At 41.4% G+C, this 14,043-nt stretch overlaps 1 protein-coding gene and 1 long non-coding RNA gene across 6 annotated transcripts in view; both read right to left on the bottom strand.

Annotated features, from left to right (window-relative positions):
- The window catches only part of LOC125268080 (stonustoxin subunit alpha-like), a 69,903-nt gene that overhangs the window by 48,730 nt on the left and 7,130 nt on the right, over positions 1 to 14,043 (bottom strand). For 3 of the 5 annotated variants that reach the window (XM_048190189.1, XM_048190188.1, XM_048190183.1), the window contains exons 2-4: positions 13,707 to 13,819; positions 12,004 to 12,083; positions 6,367 to 6,389 (exon numbers count right to left, since the gene is read on the bottom strand). The exons of 1 other annotated variant lie outside the window; for it this stretch is intronic. In XM_048190189.1, coding sequence (XP_048046146.1) covers positions 6,367 to 6,389; positions 12,004 to 12,083; positions 13,707 to 13,796 — 193 coding nt within the window. In that variant the 5' untranslated portion in view covers positions 13,797 to 13,819. Of the gene's footprint in view, positions 1 to 6,366; positions 6,390 to 12,003; positions 12,084 to 13,706; positions 13,820 to 14,043 lie in introns of those variants that run through there. One more of the 5 variants, XM_048190185.1, reaches the window with a different exon arrangement.
- Positions 9,390 to 9,750, bottom strand: LOC125268146. The gene is made up of 2 exons (XR_007184820.1): positions 9,675 to 9,750; positions 9,390 to 9,505 (listed from the first exon to the last, which is right to left on the bottom strand). It is a non-coding gene; the product is annotated as an uncharacterized LOC125268146 (long non-coding RNA).

Raw genomic sequence — 14,043 nt, 5'->3', positions numbered from 1 at the left:
TCTGCAGTAGAAGCCACTGTATATAATAATTTTCATCATAAATGATTATAAAACAAAAACACCTCTGAGCGTGCAGATGAAAAACAATAAACACTGTCATGTTATCTTGCATTCAGATGCTGGTATTTGTGAATGCAATCGTGAGAATTAATCCGAACCACTTTAACAACAGACTTTGCTCAGGCATTACAGAATGACCAAAAACAGTATTTCAGATGCTGTACGAGATCAGTCCGCTGGTTGGTCCAGTTATGCTGTTACATTGCAAAGTCACATGTCTTTTTTGAAGCACATCAAGGAATTTTTTCAGTAAACGTGTTTTCATCATAGTTTATGCGCATGTTTTCGTGTTTCTACTCAATGTGTCCTACTCATTTGAGCGCACAAGTTTTTTATGCACGCTTTTTAATTTATGCACATCTTGGCTTTCCATCCAGCATTTTTTAATGCGATATCTCAAAATGCGCATTAAAAATAGGCGGATGGAAACATAGCTATTGAGTTGTAGTTGATAGGATTATTACCTGACCTGAGTCTTGATTCTATCCTGTGCCTTATCTCCTGCTCCCTCATTACTGCTGAATCAGGTAATCATTCATATTCCTGAATCTGTATTAAATGTGAGGAATGTAACCAATCTCCATTCAGCCTGTTTCCACTGAAACACAATAACAAAGGAGGAGGGCTCATGCTATTTCATGTAAGTAGATTATTCTACACTATGTGTCAGAATGATGATTTATAGCCTTAATTTATGACCTTAATTTCTGTGTGTTGTCACTCAAACTGACTGGTCAGTGGTTGTCAAATATTTTTTAATGAGTGCTGTCACCCTTGATTGGCAGGCCAGTGGTTGTCAGTGGCTGTTTTTAAAGGTGCGTTCACGCGGCCTCGTAATTCCTGTAGTTATGAGATTCTAGCTTGTAAAAAGCGTTCACGTCCTCGTAGAGATCGTAGTTACAGCTTGTAAGCTGGAAATTTTCTGAAAGCTCCCAGATGTAACACGTGACCGCTGTACCACCTGACCCGCTGTAGATTCATTTAGGTGTTGATAGTGGTGCCATGGAAACGCATAATTCCCAGTCCAAGGACCAAAAGGACGTGAACGGCTCCAAATATAACGTCACGTGTTGTTATTTCAAGATTCCGGTAAATACATGGTGGCGTGAACGCAGCATATGGCTGAATTTATGGGTGTTGTCCCCCTGATTGGCAGGTCACGAGTGTCAATAAGATATAGGTTTAGTTGGATTTATATTTAGATATATGGGTATATTTATGGGGGTTATATCTCACCCCAGATTGGCATTTGTATGTCTTTCAGTCTGTTGGGAGCTGATGGTGGCCATGTTTTTCCTTGATTGTGGGGGTGAAAGTCACCCAAGCAAGTTTTACACCTCAGTGTCAAAATCAGTGCTGTTAGGTTTATGTTAGTTGTTAGTGTAGAGTTAAGTAGTAGCTCTTACTTAACTAATAAACACAGAGAGACATGTCCAACGTGTGCTCTCAAAGCATGACTTTATTCCAGTGCCTGATTTACCACTTCCCCTACCTAACCACAAGGGGGCAGTGGCATATCATGTGTTCTATAAAATCCCTTAACACTACATCCCCCTTTCTAAGATCAGTTGTACTGATAAATAACTCAAGATTAAACTAACCCCTCTGTACTGCAACAGACTATATCAAAAATTAACTGTTCCCAATTCAAACTGTTGCACTATGCATAAGGCAACATAACCCATTGTCTTTTTCTCAAATATTCCTGGAGAACTTTAAATCAAATGGTATCGTAAGAACAATAAGCAAATGAACATTAACTGAAAATCTGAACTAAGAAGGTGGGGTAGACTGCCCAATCCTTCTGCTGAGTGTGGGGGTTTATTCTGCCCCGTAGAAATCACTCAGTTTCTCCAGGGGTACCTGCTATTTAGCCACAAAGTCCTTCAGGTACCCTGGAGGTCGTCTCTCTCTTGCAGGGTAACGTGCCGGAGGTTCAGGACTGCACGGTTGAACTGGCCCCTGCTCTGCATGATCTGACCTCACTGGCTGACCAGTAGATTGCTCTGGCTCTGGTAGGATAGTCTGCGCTACTGGCGCCACTGCTGTAGAGACAAGGTGGTTTCGGTTTCGGCGCAGGTTCCCTCTGGGAGTGTCAATGACATATGACCTTGGTGCTTCCGCCTGTCTTATCACTGTCCCCTTCTCCTTTGTGTCTTTTACCCAGACATGGTCGCCTGGTGTCAGTCTTGTGAGATAATGAGCTCTGTGTCTTTTGTTGAAGTTCCAGCTCAATCTCAGTCTCTTTTTCTGTTCCTTCTCTTTGAGTTTGGTTATATCAGTCCAGCCTGGGTTGAGAGATGACAGAGTGACCGGAACTGTTGTTCTGAGCTGCCGGCCCATTGACAGCTGTGCCGGACTGTACCCGTTGGCGAGTGGTGTGGCTCTGTAAGCCATGAGTGCCAGATATGGGTCTTTTTCTTTCTGGAGGAGGCCTTTAACTGTCCGCACAGCTCGCTCTGCCTCTCCGTTGCTCTGAGCGTATCTGGGGCTGGACGTTGTGTGTGTGAACCCCCACTGTGTTGCGAACTGAGTGAAGCATTCAGACGAGAACTGGGGTCCGTTATCTGTCATGACTTCGGACGGTATGCCATGCCTGGCGAAGATAGACTTGCAATGTTCCACTACAGCTAATGAGGTTGTAGATGTGAGTTTAGCTACCTCAATGAAACGGGAAAAGTAGTCTACCACCAATAGATACTGGTTATCATTCCACTGAAACAAGTCAGCACCCACCTTTGCCCATGGTCTATCAGGGAATTCTGTAGGCAGCAGTGGCTCTTTGGGGTTGATTCTTTCTTTTGCACATGTGTCGCAGCCCTCGACCACTTTCTGAAGCTGTGTACACAGTCCCGGCCACCAGACAGATTGCTTGGCTCTTTCACGACACTTTGCTATACCTTGGTGTCCTGCGTGCAGTTTCTGAAGGATGTCTGTCTGTAGCAGCTTGGGAATAACTAGTCTACATCCTTTCAGTAATAAGCCATTCTCCACTGATAGCTCTTCCTCGACATGTGCGTACGGTAGGTAAGCTCTGTCTATTGTGGATCTGTCTGGCCAGCCCTCAGTACAGTACCTTTTCACTTGGTTTAGTATTTCATCATGATCTTGATGTTCCCTTATTTCTTGTAACCTCTTTTCTGTAGCTGGGAGGGTTGACATGATCATGTTTACATACAGGTTGACTTCCTCTTCCTGCTCCAGCTGCCCTCTGTCTCGCAATGGCGCCCTTGATAACACGTCCGCCGTGGCCAACTTCTTGCCGGCCACATGGGAGATGGAGAAACTGAAAGCCATCAGTCTCATTCTGAGTCTCTGAATGCGTGGCGGGAGCTCATCCAGGCTCCTGGAGCCTAGTAACGGAACCAGAGGCTTGTGGTCCGTTTCAACGTGGAATGTAATGCCCACCAGGAAGTCTGAGAAACGCTCGCACGCCCATGTGATTGCCAAAGCCTCTTTCTCAATCTGTGCGTACCTTTTCTCAGTGTCTGTTAGTGCTCTGGAGCTATACGCGACTGGCTTGAGGTGGCCATCCTTCTGTCTCTGGAGTAGCACAGCTCCCAGTCCAAATGATGACGCGTCAGCTGAGACGACCGTCTCCGCTTTTGCGTTGTAGAGCGCCAGCCCTGGTGGCGTGCTCAGATCCTCTTTGATGCTGTTGAATGCTCTTTGTTGATCATGCCCCCACTGAAACACGTTTTGCTTCTTTAACAGATCCCGGAGTGGCTGTGTCTTTTCCGCCAGATGAGGTAAGTACTTTCCCAGGTGATTCACCATCCCGAGGAATCGTCTCACTCCACTCGCGTCCTCAGGCTCCTCCATGTCGGTCACTGCCCTCACTTTGTTAGGATCTGCTCTCACGCCGGCTGCATCTACGATCTGTCCGAGAAATTTAACATGGCCTTTTGAGAATTCACATTTCTCACCTCTCAACGTGACACCTGCCTCCTGTAGCCTCCCCAGCACCGCAAGCAGTCGTGTGTCGTGCTGGGTCTGTGTGTCTCCGTACACGAGCACGTCGTCCATTTGGCACAGGACGCCGTCGAGTCCCTCCAGTATCTGAGACATTCTCTTCTGGTAGTGTTCAGGTGCTGAGGATATGCCGAAGCAGAGGCGGTTAAAGCAAAACCTCCCAAAGGGAGTGAGGAATGTTGTGAGGAGAGCGGACTCCTTGGCAAGGGGAATTTGCCAAAACCCTGAGTTTGCATCAATTTTTGAGAATACTTTGGCGCCCTCTAGCTGTCCAAGTGTGTGTTCGACCGACGGGAGCATATGTCTCTCCCTCTTGACTGACTCATTCAATTTGGTCAGATCCACGCAGATGCGCACCTCATCTTTGCCTGGCTTTGGGACAGTGACCATACCGGCGCACCAGTCTGTGGGCTGTTCAACCCTTGAGATCACCCCCATCTCTTCCATGCGCGTGAGTTCTTTTTTTACTTTAGACATGAGAGGCAGCGGGATTCGTCGTGGGGTTGATATGGAGAATGGTTTGGCGTCTGCATTAAGCTCTATCTTGTATTCACCCTCCATCTTACCTAGCCCTTTGAACAGTGTGGGAAACTGCTCCTTGACTCTCTCGACTGAATCCAGTGCCACTGTGTCTACTCTAGCCACTAGCCCTAATGCCTGGATAGCTGGACGTCCCAGTAGGCTAAACTTCAGACCCGGGACTACATACACTTCCTGTGTGGTGCTTTTACTGTCTGTTCCTATGGTGGCTGTGAACTTCCCCTTCACCTTGATGGGTGTCAGACCTGGACCCTGCAGCACTTTCTTTGCCCTCTCTAGCTCCGGAAACTGCCCTTTCTGAAATACATCTTCAGATAGCACTGTTACGTCTGCCCCTGTATCTATTTTGAATACAGCTGTGTGCTCATTCACTTTAAGGTTGATTAGCCATGGTTCACCATCTGAACTGACTGTGCCTAGGAAAGCTATTTCCTCCTCATCTGACTTTGCTGTGTTAACTTCGTTGAGAGCCCCTGACCTGCACACCTTTGCATAGTGACCCTTTTTCTGACACCGGTTACATGCTACTTCTCTAGCTGGGCACTGATTTTTGCTGTGTGCTGGTGTTCTACCACACCACATGCATCGTGTCTGGTTACCTGGCTGTGTCTGATAACTGCTTTTATCATTTGTTCCAGCCTGCATTTTCTGCTGTCTTGCTTTGCCTTTGTCAAACTTGTGTTTTGTTTGAATGCTGTCCACGTCTGTGGTCTCTGCCTTAAAGTTACTCTTCAACAGATCCTGTTGTTTTCTCACACTTTCGCTCTGACGCGCGCGTGTCACCGCTCTCTCCAGCGTTAGCTCCGAGTCCAGCTGCAGTTGCTCCGACAGCTTTTTATCACGCAAGCCTACAACAAGTCTGTCACGGACCATTTCCTCATGCAGCTGTCCATAGCCGCAGTGTTCTGACAAGCAGTGGAGTGCCGTGATAAAACTGTCCACAGTTTCTCCTTGTTCCTGCTGTCTCTGGTTGAATTTGGCCCGCTCAAAAATAACATTTCTCCTCACCACGAAATGTCCCTCTAGCTTCTCTTTGACAGTGGTGTACACACTTGCCTCCTCCTCCGTCATACGAAGTGAAGTCACGATATCTTCCGCCTCGTCCCCCATAGTATAGATTAAAGTGTTCACCTGGTTTTCATCTGGCTGTAGCTCTAGACCCGATGCAATCCGGAATCTCTCAAACCTTCGAATCCACTTGGGCCACTCTTCTGGCTTTGTGAAATCAAACTTGGGTGGTGGGGGAATCTGGAATCGCTCCATTTTCTTTACTTCTCGCCGCGAACGTTAACTACGAGTCACGTTAGTTTTGCAAGCTAGCTAAACTTCAGACTTGAAACTAAATTAAAGTTAACGTGAGTTCTCTCCAGTTAAATCGGCAAAATCACATCTCATGTTTACCCGACTTGAAAAACTGAAGTCTTCTGACACCATGTAGAGTTAAGTAGTAGCTCTTACTTAACTAATAAACACAGAGAGACATGTCCAACGTGTGCTCTCAAAGCATGACTTTATTCCAGTGCCTGATTTACCACTTCCCCTACCTAACCACAAGGGGGCAGTGGCATATCATGTGTTCTATAAAATCCCTTAACACTACAGTTAGTGCCCAAGACAAAGAATCAGAAATATTCATCAAGTCAAAGAGTCCTCATTACACACACACACACACACACCAGAAAAGTTGTTGTTTAGGAGATGTTCTTTCATGAACATCTGTATCTGTGTTTCCAAACACATTGATAGGATCATTGTTAAAAAGACAAAAGAATGAAAAACATTTATTTAACTCACCGTGAAGGTGTTTGCGAGTCAACCTGTTGGGGGAAGAGTGCATCCTAAATGTGTTTGTGTTAATGGTTTTACAACAGTTGCTTAGGCTAGATGTTTTAAGAATGAGACTTCATCAAAACCTTTCTGGTGATTCTCTGGCTCCAAAACATCTTATACTGATTTAGTGTACATAAATTTGTTCAGTTCAATATACATTTTTATAGTGATTTTCACTATATATAATTTCAAAGCAGCTTTACAGAAAATGCATGTCAACGCTACAATTTAGAGTAATCTGTTATCAGAGGTGACGGTGTGCAAGTTATGTAATTTCAGAAATGCATATACAAATCACCCAGTTAGCTAACAATCTATTAGCAGAAACAATGCGCTCATTGAAGTAAAATATGTTAACAAATGATTAGTATATATATAAAAAAATTAGCACTGGTGCATGTTGATCCAGAGTTTTGGGGTCCTCGCAGGGGATTGGGGTCACATCTTCACAAGTGTTAAGACATCTGAAGTCTTCATAAGATCTGAATTTGTCTTTACTTTTGTTAAGTTTTAATCCAACCCATAGTGTGTGTGTGTGTGTGTGTGTGTGTGTGTGTGTGTGTATGTGTGTCACGGTTGCCGCACAAACGAATATAATCAGGATGTTGATGCAGCAGCGTTCTTTATTTAAACTCAAAAACTCAAAATACTAGGAATAGAACAACCAAACATTACAATGACGTGCATGCCCCTTCGGTCAGCCCTTGTGTTGGACTAGGTGCCTCCATGTGTTGTGTGTAGCATCTGGACCAATCAGCCACACAATTATTCATTGTATTTAATGAATTACCCATAAACTCACTCTATCAAAGTTCTGTGAACCCATCCCCCTAAACTTGCTACCAGCATCCCAAATGTAGCTAAACCACAGGCAGAATAGGTGTCCTGTTACAGATGTTACTTGGACCTTTTACAATAAGGAAGAATTCTGCAGAGACTAGTGACTCTGACTTCACTCTTTCTGAGAAGGACAAATAAACTCTCTTAATCCTATGTATTCTCTATATAACCACTTGGGAAATGTATAAACATGTATCCGATTTTCCCATCTCATGACTTTTCTTTTATAGGCTTTATTCTATGTATTATTTCTCTCTTTTGAACTATTTTGTATTAATGTTCCTGAGTTGCAAATGTATAGATAATTGAAATTACTTTGGTAGCTACGGACTCCAACTTTCATTTCCTATTTAGTAATTTATGTTACATGTTACTAACTCTGTGAAACATTAGTATTATAAGAATCTAGAAGATTCTTTTCTCATTCATCCAATCCAGTTTCTTATGCTAATATCTTGCTACAGAACAAAGACTCGTAAAACTTCCCTCCGAGGGGGCAACTCCTTATTGGCTAAGACACTTTAAGAGGGTATGACATCTTCACCCCTTATATTCACTGATCACAAGATCAACTCTCTCTTCCTTTTTACTGACAAATGCTGATGTCAAGATGATGCTGTAAGAAGCTAGAAGCTTCTGTGAAACCCCAAGCTTGTGCCAGGCCTCGGCCTAGACCTTCCATTCACCAAAGATCCTCTGAATCCAACTGGTTCTCTTTCATCAAGACAATGTCAGCAAAGCTTCAACGGAAACCTCCACAAATTGCATCAGGACAGTTTTAATTCAACTTGGAGAGACATGCAAGTATCAAACTTACTCTCATTGTCTGATACATTGAGTATCCTTACCCCTTTCAAAGAAGGGCCTGTTAAAACTAAACTGATGGTTTGCTCAAGGCTGTTGATCTGCTGAATGTCCAACAATGCTGTAACTTCTTGCTTTCCTGTACTCTGCTTTATCTCTCTCTCTCTTGGTAAACTGTATGCATGTATGTGTGTGAATGTTAGAGTAGTTTAAGTGTTTAGTCTAGTTAATAAAGTCTTGTTCATGTCACGCGTAAAGTTGTCTGTGTTTTGCGCTCATATACCGGAGTCCCTATTCATGTCGGTCCTGACACAGGCTCTGAGTAGTACTGTACAACAAGATTGTTATTTCCCATAACCTGGAAATTAACATTTCTTAGAAATAATAAACAATTAACACTGTATGTTCATTGGACAACAGGTTAATTGATTGTAATATTAATTTTATTACATTAAGTTAATCTTATTAATTGATCCAAATATTAATAAGTAATTATAACTAGTTATGATTAATTACCCAGCCAACATGTCCATGTGGGCCCCACATGGGTTTTATCTGGGCTATACGGGCATCATCTGGGCATGGGTTCAGAGTGGGCACTCTGATGGGCTGAATGTGGGCCCCATTTTGAATACATTTTGGGGCCCAGTTAGGTTGCCCACATTGTTAATTTGACGGTCCCATATGGGCCACATTTGGGCTTTATTTAGAATTGTAAAATTTTGTTTTTTACAGTTGTTTTTGCACAGTTATGGGTAACAGCTTAACCCTAACAACTGGTTACATTTATTCAATTTTTAGTATTTCATGTTTTATAGTTTAGAGCCCACTATGGACCCATCATGTGCCCCTATGGGCTAACACACTTGGGCCCTGCATGGGCAACCCAAGTGGGGCCTATACAATTTTGTCCATCGGCTCCACACAGGCCCCATGTGTGTTATTCCATAGGGGCAAATGATGGGTCCATAGTGGGCTCTAAGTGGGGCTCATTTGTGTGTTCATTATACGGGCCCACATGGGTCACATATGGGTTCTAATAAATGGGGCCAATGTGGGCCACATACAGAACCCTTATGGGACCCAGAAGGGTGATAACACTGGACCCACAAATGGCCCCTCTATGGGGTTTTTGTGGGACCACAGTGGGTGACAACTGGGCCCCATTTAAATTTCTTTTTTTATTCCTGTAGGTGAAATTAATGTGCTTTAATGTGCTCATTTGCAAAAGAAAGTTATGTTTTAGTAAACCTGTACCTGACTTAATAGAATTTAAATTACATGAGAAAATATTAAATTACACAAATATTTGTACTGTGAAGAAAATGACTTTCAACTCAGAATTTGTGAAACAACTTTTTTTATTGATCATAAGAAGAAAAATAAAAGTACAATAAAACAGGATAAGAGCATTGAAAATTCTTCAGTCCATCACTCCTGGTTGGGGCAGACCCATCAGCTTCATATCTAAAGAACAATAATGAGAGAAAAAAACAGAAAAGGCAATTATTTTAAAATACTATCAAATCATTAACAGGAGCACTCTCTTAAAAAGCATGCATGATTATGATCAAGCCATGCCAGTACTTTATATTTCTGTCCAAATGGTTAAAGTAACAAAGGTGTACCTTGAAACTGATAACGATGTTTATTTTGATATGTGATGATAATGGCGCTCTGAAGCACCTGCAGTCATGCGTCATTGCGTCATATGCTGATTGACGTCGTGCCTTCCCGCCTTCTCATTTAAAAAAAAACACCAAACGCCACTAGCAAGCCAGCATCCACTTCAAAACGTCCTACTCTCTCGAAAATCTCAAGGTAAGATATGCATATTTCATTTTATATTAACCAGTGATGTTGTTTTTATATAATTGTATAATTTTTTATAGTTTTTTTATTTATTTATTATTTAGTAACGTAAGAGTCAAATTTTAACAAACTTAGTGAAGCTAAACGCAATTAAACTACAGAGACCGATCTTTTGCACCAAGTTACGTGCTAGGTGTGCAATATGGACAAAATAATAATAATAGGGTGACCAGACCCGGTTTTTGGTGTTCTGTCCCCAACTGGAGCTGCCCCCGAAAATGTTTTATAGCTCGTTCAAAACAACCCGCATTGCTAAAAAGCCCGACCAGCATACAGCGGACTGCTGGTTTATCGGAGTAATTGTGTAGTGATCATGTTCACCACCAGAGGGGGATGTGCAGCTACACTTGGTCGTGCGCCGTTAGTTCATGAAGAACACCTGGATCAGAGCGCCATTATCATCACATATCAAAATAAACATCGTTATCGGTTTCAAGGTAGTAACATGCTAACTATTCATGTTAAATTAAAGCAATACTGTTTGTATGTTTTATAACAGGGCCTCAGCAGGGTGCGAGATGGCTTTGCACAATTTTAAACGTCCACAAAAGTTCCGCAGTCATAACGCATCAATTTCCACACACACGTGTTACAAGATATGAATACATAAAAAGATAATAATAATACACGTGCATTACTTTGTATTAAAAAATAGTTAAAAGTTAACAGTTGTAATGTATAATAAAATCATCTTTTGAAAGTTACATTAAATTAATAAACTCGTTCATATTCCTTTCAGTAGTAGAAATCTCCCTTTGTTACTTTAACCATTTGGACAGAAATATAAAGTACTGGCATGGCTTGATCATAATCATGCATGCTTTTTAAGAGAGTGCTCCTGTTAATGATTTGATAGTATTTTAAAATAATTGTCTTTTCTTTTTTTTTCTCTCATTATTGTTCTTTAGATATGAAGCTGATGGGTCTGCCCCAACCCAGGAGTGATGGACTGAAGAATTTTCAATGCTCTTATCCTGTTTTATTGAACTTTTATTTTTCTTCTTATGATCAATAAAAAGGTGGTTTACAAATTCTGAGTTGAAAGTCATTTTCTTCACAGTACAAATATTTTTTCATGTAATTTAAATTCTATTAAGTCAGGTACAGGTTTACTAAAACATAAGTTTCTTTTGCAAATGAGCACATTAAAGCACATTAATTTCACCTACAGAAATAAAAAAGAAATATAAATGGGGCCCAGTTCTCACCCACTGTGGTCCCACAAAAACCCCATAGAGGGGCCATTTGTGGGTCCAGTGTTATCACCCTTCTGAGTCCCATAAGGGTTCTGTATGTGGCCCACATTGGCCCCATTTATTTCAACCCATATGTGACCCATGTGGGTCCCTATAATGAACACACAAATGAGCCCCACTTAGAGCCCACTATGGACCCATCATGAGCCCCTATGGGATAACACACATGGGGCCTGTGTGGAGCCGATGGACAAAATTGTATGGGCCCCACTTGGGTTGCCCATGCAGGGCCCAAGTGACAGCCCATCAAAAACCCACATGGGGCCCACATGGACATGTTGGCTGGGTATTCATATTTATTTTGAGCTAATTTGCTCAAATTTCCCCTCTGGGTAATCACACATGTGTATTCCACTATAAGTCTCCTTGGGAGCATGTGTCTTCCCCTGGCAAGCCACTTGCTATCTCTGACGTGTAATTCCAATCTGCGGGTTGGTTACCTCAGTTCTTTCAGTCTCTGAAAGAACGTCAAAGTGACCAACTGAAAGGGAATGTCTAGGTTACATATGTATTCCCTGAAGGAGGGAATGGAGACGTTACGTCCCCTTGCCACAATTGCTGTTTCGCTGAACGGCCGGGCCACTTAGCTCGGCTCCTCAGCGAAGACTTGAATGCCGTTTGAAAGACATTTCATGTCCTGATGTTTTACCTATCCTATCATAACAGATCTATTTATTCATGGATTTTGATTCCAGTGGTGGCTGCATTGTTTCCGCTTTGTGTGATTCAACCTCCAGAGCGTTGTAAAGTTCCTTGTAATGATTTATAATTTGTCCCTGTGATATTGTTAATAGTACATTCACATTTTGTAACAACATTTCAATCTTACCTGGATATTTTGTGTTTCCTTGGTCCTTCAGTGTCTTCATTTAAAATCTGAACCTCATCAGGTTTGGGTTGTAACACTTCCTATTTTTGAAGAAATGGTTAAAAATATATATATATATATATATATATATATATATATATATATATAAGATAAACAAAAAATTCCACAAAGATTTTTTTAACCCTCTGGAGTCTGAGGCTGATTTGGGGCCTGGAGAAGTTTTGACATGCCTTGACATTTTGTGCTTTTTCAGTTGTTCATAAACATATTAATGACACGAGTGTCATTACACTGTATTCAGCACAAACTAGGCTACCATAATATGTGAGGAACATGTATGTACATGTTTGTGTTTTTGAAGGAATAACGTTTATGCGTGGTTATTGAAAAAACAAAAAACTTAAGTCACTGAAATAAGGCCAAAAAAAGTATATTAAATCTGTGTTTACAATACTTTAGGGTATTGTATGTTGTAGACTAGAGTTTTTGCTTTAAAGTTATGTAAAAATTATACTTCCTACTTGTTCATATAAAACAATATATTGATTTAGGTTTTGTAAGACACTTTTTGCCAAGAAACACAGTATGCATGGAGGCGTGAATCACCACTGAAAAATGGGCCATTCTCACCTGAGAAGACAAAAGAATTGCATAATAATGAGCTGAAATGACTTGCATATTAATGAGGCGTTTCAGTCAGGTAGGCTGTGAAAAAACCTTATGTGATGCTCAAGCTCATCATGTTATATGAAACATACAGGAAAATATTATTACAATATAAAATAATGGTTTTATATTATATACTTTAAAATATAATGTATTTCTGTGATGCAAAGAGTCTGAATATAGGCTTTTAGTTTAAAAGCATGCACATTTGGAGAAATATTGGATTCTCATATGTTTATGTCAATTTTCTATACAGAGAAGTTATATTTATTTAATATTCATTATCATCACTATGAGCGCTGGTGTTTTCAATTCATACTTGCAGTCGGAGGGTGCTCTCTGTGCACCTTTAGTCCACAAATTCATCTAAAGAAGAAGAGGCTATTCCATGAATGGTGTTTTCAATTCATACTGCAGCCGGAGGGCGCTAAAGAAAAAAAAACTCATCTAAAATTCCTCTATAGAAGAAAATACACCAGGAAATAACTGCATGTCTTCCAGAGGTCGCTAACCATGGCTTTTACATCCAGATAAACACTTTTCAAAACAATAAATACATGATTGAGACGATGTATGTATGTGTTGCCTCATAATTTGCCTTTGAATAGCGCTCCCTCCGTGGGCGTGGCCGCATTAGTGGATAATGAGCTGAAACACGGACTTATGGCATGGCTCTCTTTTCATACAGATTACATAAACATAGAATGTTTGTTTTTACTAAGTTACAGTTCATTTTCTGAGAACTATCAGAATGGACTTCGTTCAGAGGGAGACGAGTGATCACGCATCATGTTTGTTTTCTTTATTTTACAAAAAGCACAACATTTAGTTTTTACTCTGAGTGTACACAAATAAAAGAAGACATTCTATAGTTTTAATTGATATATGACTTATGTCAAAAGTCTGTTTTGCTGCAATGTGAAAAAAATCCTGCATAACGCGTCGATGCGGGATTAGACTCCAGAGGGTTAATCCTTACTCTTTAATAAAATACACTGGGTTACACTTCTGCATTTTGTGTGAGGAAGAGCACTTACCTGTGCATTCACCACAGCTAGGGTTGCCAACCATAGATATGCACAGTAGATGCAGCTCGGCTGCTTCAGGTACATCAAAAGTGCCGACATCTTGGAATCGTCAACAAGGAGACCTGTTTGAATGTCAATGTGAAGGTGATGCCTGTCAAAACCTGTCACCATTTGCCTGAGTTTTCGTATGATCTGGTGATCTCATGTCATGTGGGTAACCGGCAGCCACCCACAGATTGTTGCCATATCTGTCCACTACTGTGTCTTTGTTGAGATTTCAGTATGTACCAGAAGTGAGTGATAAGGGAACTGTCAATAAGCGCTATCTCTCTGCTGATTCAGCCAC

Source organism: Megalobrama amblycephala, linkage group LG5 (genome assembly GCF_018812025.1).
Source record: "Megalobrama amblycephala isolate DHTTF-2021 linkage group LG5, ASM1881202v1, whole genome shotgun sequence".
In the NCBI taxonomy this organism is placed as follows: Eukaryota; Metazoa; Chordata; class Actinopteri; order Cypriniformes; family Xenocyprididae; genus Megalobrama; species Megalobrama amblycephala.
Note: the sequence above shows the minus strand (reverse complement) of the source record. Positions and strands in the feature narration are given on the sequence as shown.